The sequence below is a fragment of the Arachis hypogaea genome, chromosome 20, assembly GCF_003086295.3.
Source record: "Arachis hypogaea cultivar Tifrunner chromosome 20, arahy.Tifrunner.gnm2.J5K5, whole genome shotgun sequence".
Classification (NCBI taxonomy): Eukaryota; Viridiplantae; Streptophyta; class Magnoliopsida; order Fabales; family Fabaceae; genus Arachis; species Arachis hypogaea.
This window is the reverse complement of record NC_092055.1, coordinates 124,829,070-124,843,267: the sequence shown is the minus strand read 5'-3', so window position 1 is coordinate 124,843,267 and position 14,198 is coordinate 124,829,070. Positions and strand designations below refer to the sequence as shown.

Genomic DNA, 14,198 nt, shown 5'->3' with positions numbered 1-14,198 from the left:
AGAGATTGAGAGATGAATGTGGATACTCTAAATAGGTTCTTTATAACTAACTTACTAAAGGATACAAGGTACACTGATGTGAATGAGTTTTACTCACTGCAACCTAGAAAAGGAGTTAGATGGTGGGTTAAAGTTGCTGAGATTTGATATGGATGTTGTGACCATGTATGAAGCTACCATTGTTAATGGGAGGAGAGTTGAGTTGTTCACTGAGCATCCCATAAACTTTTTTGATTTGGTTGAAGGAAATCAAGCTCCTAAACCAGAAAGTTGAGATTTTAAATATTAGTAGGACCCAAATTAAGCACAGACCCAAATCTTGTGTCAGGAGGACCCCAACTCCAAAGAAGAAGAACAGAACAAAGAAACGGTTAAAGATGAGTGAGACAGAGATGAGGTACAAGACAAAGATTTTCAACCTATTACGAAATGCACACATTAACCAAAAATGACCACACGAAAGTAACAATGAAGTAGTTTTGACACACGAAAGTCATCACCGATAGGTACTTTGATATTTTCCTTTTTCTATAGGTAAATTTGTCACTATTTTCAACTTTTACCAATAGAAATGATGGTTTACTCTATTTTTTTTTATTTTAAAAAATTTGTAACAATAAACTTGTACAAGTTTACTCCTCGAAGTCTAGGTAAGATTCACAAGTTTACTTAGACGGACGAGTTTAATAACCTTGTTTTAGTATACACGGATCAATTATTTGATTAAATCGCCACAATTGTTAATTGTCAATTTATATTTTGGTTGTTGAAATAGTATTTTTCTAAAAAAAATTAAAAAGAAAAAGCATTATCCTAACCCACCTTTGCAAATCTTTGGGTCAACAACATAATTAATCAATAATGGAGTAGATCGAGTTAATTCTAACTGCTGAAAAAATGGGGCCTAGACAGCGGGAAATGCTTCATCAACATACAAGTAAAAGCTTAATCATTCACACACTAAACTACACAAATTCCCTAACTAACTAGATGAAATCATGGTTCAAAGGAGCACCAAATTCATACCCCTTTTTAATTAAACATTTCCCAGATATGGTACATGTCCAAACATTTTTTGTTTTCCTCCGAAATTGAATTCTATTTCCATCCCAGCACTTCCCAAGGTTAGAAAGGATGATATCAACCACTGCCGAGTCTTTGCCTGTTTGAGTTAGTGCGTGTTAAACGAGGTGCCTCTTCATAACTATCAGGTTCATCTTCCTCGTCAGAGGAAAGAAGGGATGAACCCATCCATGCTTTGAATCCTTCATTGACGCGTCTTTCCACGTCTGATGTAATTTCCAGAGGATTAGCTTCAAGCATTTCCAGCCCAAGATTTCTACTACTAAAGTTTCCCTCATCAAGAATTACAGCTGCCCTTCTCCTCAAGAAAAAAGCAGTGCCACTGTATAGAATAACCAGTCCCCATGATGAAATTTCAAAACACCAAAACAGAGGTGTAGAGCAATTGCTCACCAATGTCAACAGACTTGAACCAAGAAATAAGGCAAGAAGACCGAAAAGGATAGCGAAGATAATATTCAAGATGGATAGGCATCGCACACCACCTGTAAGTTATCCATTGCAAACAGATCAAATGTAAATGACAGTCAATAAATTTTGAATGCATAAAATGCTCTCATGTAAGAAGATATGAAGAATACTGATGTTATAATTTCAGAGCATTCGAAAAGGATAAGAGGAATAATTATCGACATGAAAGAAAACAAACCCCGTCTTGAAGCACAGTAATTATTTTCAACCACCTTCAAGCATCCATGCCTTGTTGGAGCAGAAAATGCCACGGCAATGCCTGCAAGATAATTATCATATTAAACAAAACATCAAGAATATCCATAGAGATATTCACATTATTGATGACATCAATGTTTGCAAACATGTGATTTTGAAAACATGCAACTACAACGAGAGAGGATGATCCAGTTGCAGTTATCACTTATATCAGACATATGAACTACTGACATATACAACTTGGACTTGCACAGCATTCAAACTTAGTTTGCACTTTTATGCTTAAACTTAGTTTGCACTTTTATGCTTATAATTCAAAGTTACTTTCGTCCAAAAGAGAAGCCTTGGAGAAACGGTTGACCGGTTGAGTTGTCTACATAAATACCCTTTGTGTCTGGCCCTTCCCAGACCCTATATAAAACAGGAAGCTTTGCAGGATCATTCAACAACCCTAAAATATGAAATACTTGATTCCCCCTAAAGCAACGCACGCAATATATTCTAAAGGAAAGGACGAAGGGCACTTCTACATAGCTCATTTGCCATGCTGTATATGCCCAGTGACTATTGTAAGTAGTTTATTCCTTCATCAACACCAAATGGACTTCAGAATCAGTGGCAATTATGGATTATATAAATTTATCTAAAAGGAAAAATGAAAAATCTAAGTGCGGTTCTTCTCAGCATTTGCTTGGACAAGAATTCCAGCACATAACTCCTGAATTTCTTCAACTAAAAGCATTTTCATCTCAATTTAGCTGGTGCGCCTTAAATTCCCTCAATTTACAACTATAAAAGGCTTTCATTACTGGATATAGAAGAAACAAGAAAACACACCATCGAAGTATCACACTGGCCGACTGTAAATGTGATTAAATCCCAGTCTCTTTCCGTACAAATGATAATCGGGCACAAAAACCCTAACCATAAATGCATAACATGAACGAATCTCTTACCAGCAACAAGATACAAAGACGAAACCGCGAAAACGATGAAAGAAGGAATGAACACAACCATCCAGTAATAATCAGCGATCTCCTGGTCTGTGAGATAGAAAGCGCTTGGAAGAAGATCCGAATCCGAATCGCTCTTTGTTGTACCTATCTGCCACGTCTGAAGCTTCCGATCCACGCAGAAAGGTCTCTTACCACTGCTACCGGGAAACAGGATTCTCAAGCTGACAACGGTGCAAAGGAAGATTGCGATAATAATAACGGCCACAACAGAAATCACTAGAGGCCTCTGAATTTTGCCCCATGCTTTTTCTTCTTCCCTGAGGCTCTCGTACTCGCGCTTTGGCATGAACGCCTGGCGGAGAGCGTCGCCGATGATCGCCATGAACGCGAGTAAGTAGGCCCCAAAATCACTTTGAAAACTCTCTTCAGATGGCAAGATTGGAATTTTTTATTTCTAGGGTTTCAGAAACGCTCCATTGTCGGTTCCTTGAACCTTAACATTACGATGCGGTGGACAGCAAGATCGGTATAATCGATACAGTGATAGGCGAAGTTCTGCTCGCGGAAAATTTCAGGATTTGGAGTTTTGAATTAATAGAATGAGAGCTGAAACTAAACCTGAAGAAGACGACAAAGATTTAGTAGATTCCGCGCTAATGAAACTACTCTTGTAGGTTTTGCTACCGACTTTTTATTTTTAGTATGGCTCTGATTTATTAACAGTTTTGTTCGAATACAATAATGAATGAGTATTTTTTTAATTTTAACAAAAAATTGGTTTTCAATAAAAAGTTAGTTCGTTTATCAAATTAGAGCTTGTCTCATCTTTAAAAAAAGATTTTTTTTTAATAATCTTATTTTAAAAAAATTTTTATAAAAATAAAAGTAATTTTATGTTTGGATATTTTATGTAAAAAAATTTATTTATTAATTATGTTTGAATAAAATAAAATAAAAATATTTTTTTGTTCATTTATTATGTAAAAAATATCTTTTTTTTTAAGAAAAAAGATCTTTTAATAAAAGATGTAGTATTTATTTAGGTGCCATTAAATCGATAAAAAAAATTTTATTTGAAAAAAGATCTTTTTTATTTTTTACTGTATTTGGTAAATCTATTCTATCTATCTATCTATTCTATCTATTTTATTATTATATAAAAATCGGATTTTTGCACTTAATAATAGAGCTGACGTGACATGCTTCTAAGAGTATTTCTCTTATTTCTTTTAACTCATTAAATACAAGTTATTACGATAAACTAACTATATCAACTAATTGATTTGATTAAATATTTAAATATCATATACTTTATTATAATTTATATCAATTTGATTTGGTAATATTTCCTAATTCATTTATTTTAATATTCTGTTAGTATTTTTTAATTTAATTCTTTTAATTTATTAAACCAAATTTATTGTGTGTACTAATTAATTAATTTGATTAATTTATTAGTCATTAAATAATAAATTTATGAATAAAATAGACAACTGAGATATTTTCAACTAATAATTAAATCAAATCAAATCAAATAATATATATTAAGCTAAATTTAAATCATGTGAATTAAAGACTAAATTAAAAATTTAAAATAAGATAATTTCTTACTTATTTAAGTTGAGTGCAATAAATACAAATTAATTTTGTTAGATAATCATAGTTGTCTGGTCTACTATATATAGTTCGCCACACAAAATTATAAGAATCATAATTTTTGTTGTAAAATAACTAAATAAATAAATAAGGAAGAGGTAACAAGTATAAAAATATAAAGAGAGAGAAAGAAGTATTGCAACATAAAAGAGAGAAAGAATTGTTTATTGCTTGTGTGTGTTTATTCAGAGGCTTGAGCCTCTATTTATAGGTGTACATGATGACATTTTTCAAACTACAATAAATAGAGTCATCCTTGATAAACCAAGCTACTTTGGAAATGGGCATCCACATATGATCTTATCACAACACTCCCCTTGGATGACCATTTAGGATTATTGCCTCGTTAAAACCTTACTAAATAAAACCCAATGGGAAAAAACTTTAGTGAAGGAAAAAGAGTACAATATCCTTTGTGATGGGGACTGCCTCATTAAAAACCTTGTCAAGAAAAACCCAATGGGAAAAAACTTGACCAAGAAAAAAAGAGTACAGTCTCCCCCTCTTGTCGACATCATTTAATGTCTCGAAATTGGTGCATCCCAATCTCATGTACCAATCTTTCAAAGGAAAATTTTGGGAGTGACTTTGTGAATAAATCTGCCAGATTGTCACTTGAGCGGATTTGTTGCACATCAATTGTCCCTTGATTTTGAAGATCATGAGTGAAGAAGAATTTGGGAGAGATATGCTTTGTTCTATCGCCTTTGATATATCCGCCCTTAAGTTGAGCAATGCATGCTGTATTATCTTCAAACAGGACAGTTGGAGTTATCTTCTGATCAATCAGTCCACATGATGACAGAATATATTGGATCACACTCCTCAGCCAAAAATACTCGCGACTAGCTTCATGTATCGCTAGTATTTCAGCATGATTAGAGGATGTTGCTGCAATCATCTGTTTCGTGGACCTCCATGATATAGTTATACCACCATATGTGAACAGGTATCCTGTTTGAGATCTCCCTTTGTGTGGATCAGACAAGTATCCGGCATCTGCATAGCCAACTAGTTGTGACTTGGATCCATAGGGATAAAACAATCCCATATCAACCGTTCCATGAAGATATCGAAATATTTGCTTGATTCCACTCCAATGTCTTCTGGTTGGAGAGGAACTATACCTTGCTAGTAAATTCACCGCGAATGATATGTCAGGTCGCGTATTATTAGCAAGATACATTAGCGCTCCAATGGCACTAAGATATGGTACTTCAGGACCAAGGATATCTTCATTTTCTTCCTTAGGACAGAATTGATCATTCTCCACATCCAAAGATCTTACGATCATTGAGGTACTCAAGGGATGTGACTTATCCATATAAAATCTCTTCAAGATCTTTTAAGTGTATGTTGTTTGATGAATAAAGATCCCATTTTTTATATGCTCGATCTGCTGGGCGAGACAAAATTTAGTCCTTCCAAGATCTTTCATCTCAAACTCTTCTTTTAGAGTTTTTATAATTGTTGGAATCTCTTCAGGAGTTCCAATGATATTTAAATCATCAACGTACACAGCAATTATAATGAACCCAGATGTAGATTTCTTTATGAAAACACATGGACAGATATCATCATTCTTGAATCCATTTTTGGCCAGATACTCAGTAAGACGATTATACCACATTCGTCCAGATTGCTTTAGACCGTATAATGATCTTTGCAATTTGACTGAGTATAACCCTTGCAAATATTCATTGGATGGTTTAGATATCTTTAGTCCTTCAGGGACTTTCATATAGATATCCCGATCTAACGAGCCATATAAGTAGGCTGTTACCACATCCATTAAATGCATATGCAGTTTATGATATGCAGATAAACTGACCAAATAACGCAATGTTGTCGCATCCACTACAGGGGAATACGTTTCTTCATAATCTATACCGGGCCTTTGTGAAAAACCTTGTGCCACAAGTCGGGCTTTATAGTGCACAACTTTATTTTTCTCATTTCGTTTTCTCACAAATACCCATCGGTATCCAACAGGTTTTACATCTTCTGGTGTACGGACTACAGGTCCAAAGACTTCACGTTTTGCAAGTGAGTCTAATTCAGCCTTCATGACTTCTTCCAATTTTGGCCAATCATTTCTTTGTCGACATTCTTCGACTAATCTTGGCTCAAGATCCTTACTTTCATGCATGATATTCAATTTCACATTATATGCAAATATTTCATTGACAATTGTCTTATTTCGGTCCCATTTTCCTCTTGTAAAGACATAATTTATCGAGATCTCGTCATTTTCACAATTTTCAGGTACCTGAACGTCTTCTGGCGTTATATCAGAATTTTGGACAACTGCAGGTGTCTTTACTATGTCTTTTTCAACAGGAATAATATTTACCTCTTTTCTCTTTCGAGGATTTTTATTTTTGGAACCGACAGGCCTGCCACGCTTCTGGCGTGTATTTGCTTCAGTGGCTATTTGTCCTACTGGGACATCAATTCGAATTGGGACATTTTCCGCCCTGCCACGCTTCTGGCGTGAATTTGCTTCAGTGGCTACTTGTCCTACTAGGACATCAATTTCGAATTGGGGCATTTTCCACTGGTATATAAGATTTGGTTATCCTCTTTATATCGGAAAATGCATTAGGCAATTCATTTGCTATTCTTTGCAAATGTGTAATCTTCTGAACTTCTAGTTCACATTGCCCTGATCGAGGATCTAAATGCATCAACGATGATGCATTCCAATTAAGTTCCTTTTCAGGAAGCTTATTCTCTCCTCCTAATGTTGGAAATTTTGATTCATCAAAATGACAATCCGTAAATCGGGCTTTAAATACATCTCCGGTTTGTATCTCAAGATACCTCACTATAAAGGGAGAATCATATCCAACATATATTCCCAATTTTCTTTGGGCCCCATTTTGGTGCGATTAGGTGGTGCAATGGGAACATATATCGCACACCCAAATATTCTTAAATGGGAGACATTTGGCTGTTGGGCAAAAGCTAATTACATAGGAGAGAACTGATGGTAACTCGTTGGCCTCAAACGAATAAGTGTTGCGGCATGTAAAATAGCATGCCCCCAAATCGAGGTTGGGAGATTTGTTCTCATAAGCAAGGGTCTAGCAATCAATTGGAGGCGTTTAATAAGTGATTCTGCTAACCGATTTTGTGTGTGAACATAAGCTACTGGATGTTCAACACTTATTCCATTAGCTATACAATAAGCATCAAAAGCTTGGGAAGTAAATTCACCAGCATTATCAAGGCGAATTGCTTTGATTGGATTTTCTGGAAATTGTGCTTTTAATCGAATAATTTGAGCCAGTAATCTCGCAAACGCCAGGTTGCGAGAAGATAATAAGCACACATGTGACCATCTCGAAGATGCGTCTATCAGGACCATAAAATATCTAAAAGATCCACATGGTGGATGAATAGGTCCACATATATCATCTTGAATCCTTTCTAGAAATTCAGGGGACTCAAATCCAATCTTTACTGGTGATGACCTTAAAATTAACTTCCCTTGAGAACATGCAGCACAACAAAATTCACTAGATTTAAGAATCTTCTGGTTCTTTAGTGAATGTCCATGAGAGTTTCAATAATTCTCCTCATCATGGTTGTTCGCGGATGACCCAATATATCATGCCAAGTTATGAATTCATTTGGGCTAGTAAACTTCTGGTTTACAATGGCATGTGATTCAATTGCACTAATCTTAGTATAATACAATCCAGATGAAAGTGAGGGTAAATTTTCTAATATAACCTTCTTATTTGAATCATGAGTTGTGATACATAAATACTCATGATTTTCCTCATTCATAGTCTCAATATGATATCCATTTCGGCGAATATCTTTGAAACTCAACAAGTTCCTCAGGGACTTGGTAGATAATAGTGCATTATTTATTATAAATTTTGTTCCTTCGGAAAACAAAATTATAGCTCTTCCGGAGTCTTCTATCACATTGCTTGAGCCAATAATAGTATTAACATATTCTTCTTTTGGCACAAGATGGGTAAAATATATATTACTTTTAAGAATAGTGTGCGAACTTGCACTATCCGCAAGGCAAATATCTTCAGAATATGTCCTTACCATTTTTCTTCAAAGACAAATAATAATAATAATAAAATGAGTAAAAGTGCATGCACAGTGAAAATATTCACATGAATACTTAACAAACACATACATATATCAAACTATTCCATCATTGATAAAATAGCCAATATTTCCTTCAAAATCCTTAAAGAAATTAGATACATCATAATGAGTGGTGGAATTTTCATCATTTGAAACAAAATTTGTTTCCTTTCCTTTGTCATCCTTTTTCAAGGATGCTTGATAAAGATCAACTAGGTGCCTTGGGGTACGACAGGTACGTGACCAATGGCCCTTTCCACCACAACGAAAGTATTTATCCTCAATTGATTTACTTTGCCCATTGTTTCTTTCTTTATCCCACTTCTGGTGAGATCCTTTCTTATGAACATAATTTTTTTTCTTCCATAATTTTTTTTGCTACTAAAACCTTGTCATTTACCTCTTCTGGGGTTATAATTTGCCGCATTTGCTTCAGGAAATGGGGCGGCGCCAGCTGGGCGCGCTTCATGATTTCTTAAGAGCAACTCATTGTTGCGTTCAGCAACAAGAAAGTAAGAAATTAACTAAAAATATTTTTAAATTCTTTTTCTCGATACTGCTGCTGCAGGAGCACATTCGAGACATGGAAGGTCGAAAAAATTTTCTCTAACATATCGGACTTGAGGAAGTATCACCGTCTTTTGATGATTGTACCTTTCTTCAAAGTCTTTCCACAGATCTGCAGGATCTTTTAATATGGGATATTCATTTTTCATTCATACGTCAAGATGACGACGAAGAAAAACCATGACTTTGACTTTATCCCTCTGCGATGTACTATTTTCAGCCTCAATGGTATCTCCAAGATCCATTGAATCCAGATGGATTTTAACATCAAGTATCTATGATAAATAATTATTTACAGATATATCAAAAGCATTATATTCAAGATGAAAGAGATTCGACATAATAAAAATTTGTTACCTGGAGTCTTCCTAAAATTTGATCAGAGTCTCGTGCTGATAACGTGTTGTAAAATAACTAAATAAATAAATAAGGAAGAGGTAACATGTATAAAAATATAAAGAGAGAGAAAGAAGTATTGCAACATAAAAGAGAGAGGGAATTGTTTATTGCTTGTGTGTGTTTATTCAAAGGCTTGAGCCTCTATTTATAGGTGTACATGATGACATTTTTCAAACTACAATAAATAGAGTCATTCTTGATAAACCAAGTTACTTTGGAAATGGGCATCCACATATGATCTTATGACAACAATTTTTATTACTCTTGCTATTTCAACTCTTCTTTTCTTCTTCTTTTTTTCTCTTTATGTATAATTTCTTTTATGTATAAATGTACTCAAAATGAGAAAGTACGGATGAGTGTTTTATTGATTGTTTGTTTGATGAATATATCTCAATTTAGGCATTCTACATGTAGATAGAAGTTGACGTGTGACAATTCAAAGTGGGCAATGTATTTTTTTATAGTATTAGATAGAAGAATATTTGTCAAAATGAATATACCCATTGTAATGAAATTTTTTTCAATTGTTATATTTTTATGTTAGTCGTATAAATTCTTTGAAGGCACAAGATAATAAAATAGGTTGACTTTAATATTATTAGAAGCTAAATTTAATGGTTCAAACAAGTATCACTAATTATGTTAAAAAAGTAATTTGTAATAATAATGTGATTTACATATTAATTTTTTTGAGTAAATTAATTTCAAAATGTAGAAATTAGACTCAATTACACTAAAATTTTAAAGGTAATATAGAATTTGACAACAAATTTAACACTCATTAAGGAAATAAATTTATTTATGGCTATTTCCTAATTATAAATAAAAAAAGACTTATGAAAAAATATTAATGTCATCATTCTTATTAATCAAATCATAATATTAGGTAGTTGATAGTTTCATAGGCGGAAATTATTAAGTAATTACGTAAAAATTAGCAACGAACAAGCAATAAGAATTTAGAAAAAATCTATATATAATATCAATTTCATAATTAAAATATGTCTCATATCATATTCCCATATATTCTATTTATTATCTATTCTATTATATAAAAATTAAGTTTCTGCACTTAATGATGGAGTTGACGTGACATGCATGCTTATGAGAGTGTTTAGCGATTTGTTTCTTTTAACTCATTAAATACAATTTATTATGATAAATTAACTATATCAACTAATTGATTTGATTAGATATTCAAATATCATATAATTTATTATAATTTATATCAAATTGATTTGGTAGTATTTTTTAATTTATTTCTTTTAATGCTTTGTTAGTATTTTTTAATTTATTTTTTTAATTTATTAAATCAAATTAATTATACTAATTATCTGTATTAAATTAATTAATTAGATTAATTAATTAATCATTAAATAACAAATCCATGCATAAAATAGGTTCTCAATATATTTTTCGCTAATAATTAAATCAAATCAAATCATATATATTGAGCTAAATTTAAATCATGTGAATTAAGGACTAAAATAAAATAAAATAATTTTTTACTTATTCAAATTGAATGCAATAAATAAAATTAATTTTGTTAAATAATTATAGTCTTCTGGTCTTCTATATATAGATAGCCATTCAAAATTATAAAAATCATCATTTTTATCACTTTTGCTATTTCAACACTTTTTTATGTATAAATATACTCAAAATGAGAAGGTATGGATAAGTGTTTTATTAATTATTTGTTTGACAAATATTATAGTCTGAAAATGTCTCAATTTAGGCATTTTACCGCTGTCGATGGAAGTTGAACCTGTAGTAATTCAAGGTGACCATGATATTTTTTATAGTATTATATAAAAAAATATTTTTTAAAATGAATATACCCATTGTAATTAATTTTCTTTGCCAATCTGTTATCTTTTACCTAACAAACAATATCCATGTTGAATATATTATTTTCATCAAAAGTCATACATAATTGATTGATAATTCTATATATAAAAATACTCGTGTAGTAACTAAATATCATATTGTTATCTCGCTAAAGTTAATTCTCCTATAATTATGCGAATGTGATTCTCCTATGATTATGCGAATGTATAGCACTATCAGATGAAAATTGATTGGATTACATTTATATCCAACGAGATAGGTGATCTTTTAGGCTTAATCACGATCAGAGTTGAGGAAGGTTTGAAAAATGCTAACAATACAAATACTTTTTATTTTTAATACCTAATAATAAATATATAAATTAAAATTAATATTGTTCCGTACAAAATCATAAAATGTATATAGCATACTCAAAGCATATCCAATTCGTATTAACTGTCATTGTTTATCAGTTACATTATGACAAATCTGGTTATTAAAAAAGATTAAAATTAACTTAAATATACACAATATTATTTTATGCTTTCCATTTTTATTTTATTATCATAAAAAGTCATACATACTATAAGAGAACATCATCTTTTTACTAATGGTTCTTCCATTCAATGATTTCTATAAAAAAAAAGGCATAATAATATTGTGTTTGGCAAGAATATATGGGATTTTGAAAGGTTGAAGTATAGGTTTAGTCCTTAACATATTCGTAGATGAAGTGTAGAGTAGATAAAAAAAATAGCTAATAAAAAAAGAATAAATTACCATTTATATCCATGAAAGATACAAACGCTGATAATGTATCCATATAAGAATAAAACGACAATTGCACCTACGGAAGATAGCTTCCGTGTGCCAAGAATACCCTAACAGACCAATTGTGTAACCAATGTCCGGGTACTCTTGGCACACAGAAGCCATCTTCCCTGGTTATAATTGTCGTTTTATTCTTATATGGGTACATTTGTCAGCATTTGTATCTTTTATGGATACAAATGATAATTTATTCAATAAAAAAAAAATAAATGGTTAAAGCTTTCTCAATACTAATCGTCGTAGTGTATGACAGGTGTTCTATAATTATTTTGGATATGATTGTTTCTTTATTATTATATGTTGTTCTATTTAATTTATGCTAAAAAGAGTTATGATAATCATCTTATTGTGATAGTGTAAAAGTTGTAAGTATTATATTTACTTTGTATGCTCTTAAATTTTATGTTTTTGATGGATATTTGTGACTGAGTAATTATTAAAAGAAATAATTAGTTTAATATCTATTTTATATTCTATTTAAATTATAATAATGAATAAATATTTTTTTCAAAAAACTTGATTAATAGGTTCTTCTTCACAATGTTTTTCTTGAATTTTTTAACAAAAATATATGTTAATTTTTGTCTTCCATTTTTATATTCATTGATTATACTAATTTTTTTTACAGTGTGTTTTTATCAACTACATGCATTATATTTCTGCTTTTTTTTTTTACTTTTTTTATTTATTTTATTACCTTTTTTTAATTATTTATTTTAATTTCACTCCTCATAGGTTTATTGTATTTCACTTCATCTTAACTTCAATTTCATAATTAACTTTCAATTATATAAAATTTAATAGTTTCTTTCAAAACATGCTTAAATATATTATCTATTATATACAATCATTAGGATAAACAAATAAATATAAATTGAATATATAATTTAATTTTAATTTAAACTATAAACTAAATGAATTGTCAGAAAAATAGCAACCAATTTTGTTTTTAATTTTTTTATAATTTATTTAAAGGTAAAAAACTCTCTATAATCACTAACATTGCCGATAACAAAATTATAAGTCTCTACAAAATAAAAATAAAAAATATATAATTTTAAAGTTATTAATTATAGACTATGGACAAATTTTTTTAAAAAAAAATTATGGATCAATATGTAATTTTTTTTATATTTTACGTTTTTTTAAATTTTTTAGACTTATCAACATTTAAATTGTCTATACACCACTTCTCAAAATATTATGATTTCACAAGTTATAATATGTGGAGTAAATCACCTTTATAAACCATTTACAAACCAATTTTATGTATATCTGCCAAAGTAAAAAAAAATTACGCGCATGTCTCAATTTACATATCTATGTAAATCAAATTTATGGAGTTCGAATTATGTGTTTTCGTAGTAAATCGAATCTATAAAATTCGAATTACTTGGATGCTATCTATGCTACTAAATCGAATGAAGGAGATTCGATTTACAATGAGTTGGATTGCTATTAAGTGAGTATAAATCGAACATTATTGCTTCGATTTAGCATGGACTATATAAATCGAAATTTATAGATTCGATTTAGTAGGGAATGATATAATTCGAATTTATTGAATTCAATTTACTTTTGAATCACAATGTTAAGTAATTCGAATCCTATAGATTGAATTTATTACTTATTATCCAAATTCGAATTCATTAAATTCGATTTATATAGAAATGTAAATGGAGATAATTAGGTAACGTTTTTGGGTTTGGGGGATTTAGGTAATTTTGGAGTGGCTTTGGTTTATCAACATAAATTAACCTAATATATGATATTAGTTATTGTTATATATATATATATGAAAAATGTGACTTATTTATACATTGTTTGGATTAAAAAAATTTGTAGAAAAATAAAATATTGGAGAAGAAAATAGATGAAAAAATTAATTTTTTATTGTTTTGATCAACAAAAAAATTGAATGAAAAACATAAAAATTTATGTGGAGCTCATGTAAATTTTTTCTCTTCAAAGTTACGAAAAAAACTTATGCAGAAATACAAACATGGGTTAAAATACAGAGTTACCATTTGAATTATAATTTATATATAATATATAAAAACATTAATATAATTTTACTCTATTATAATT

The 14,198-nt window shown here is 30.7% G+C and overlaps 1 protein-coding gene across 1 annotated transcript; it reads right to left on the bottom strand.

The window, feature by feature from the left end:
- Positions 1 to 851: 851 nt before the first annotated feature.
- Positions 852 to 3,500, bottom strand: LOC112784001 (uncharacterized). Its single transcript, XM_025827078.3, has 3 exons — positions 2,709 to 3,500; positions 1,733 to 1,813; positions 852 to 1,568 (listed from the first exon to the last, which is right to left on the bottom strand). Exons 1-3 carry the CDS (start codon positions 3,088 to 3,090, stop codon positions 1,141 to 1,143), a joined length of 891 nt encoding a protein of 296 aa, XP_025682863.1. The 5' UTR covers positions 3,091 to 3,500; the 3' UTR covers positions 852 to 1,140.
- Positions 3,501 to 14,198: the final 10,698 nt, after the last annotated feature.

Excerpts from the sequence above, each read along its gene's own strand:
- LOC112784001 (XM_025827078.3), bottom strand. The coding sequence starts at position 3,090 with ATGGCGATCATCGGCGACGCTCTCCGCCAGGCGTTCATGCCAAAGCGC. Across the intron at positions 1,814-2,708 it reads GTCTTTGTATCTTGTTGCTG|GCATTGCCGTGGCATTTTCT; the intron begins GTAAGAGATTCG and ends ATTATCTTGCAG. Across the intron at positions 1,569-1,732 it reads TTACTGTGCTTCAAGACGGG|GTGGTGTGCGATGCCTATCC; the intron begins GTTTGTTTTCTT and ends GATAACTTACAG.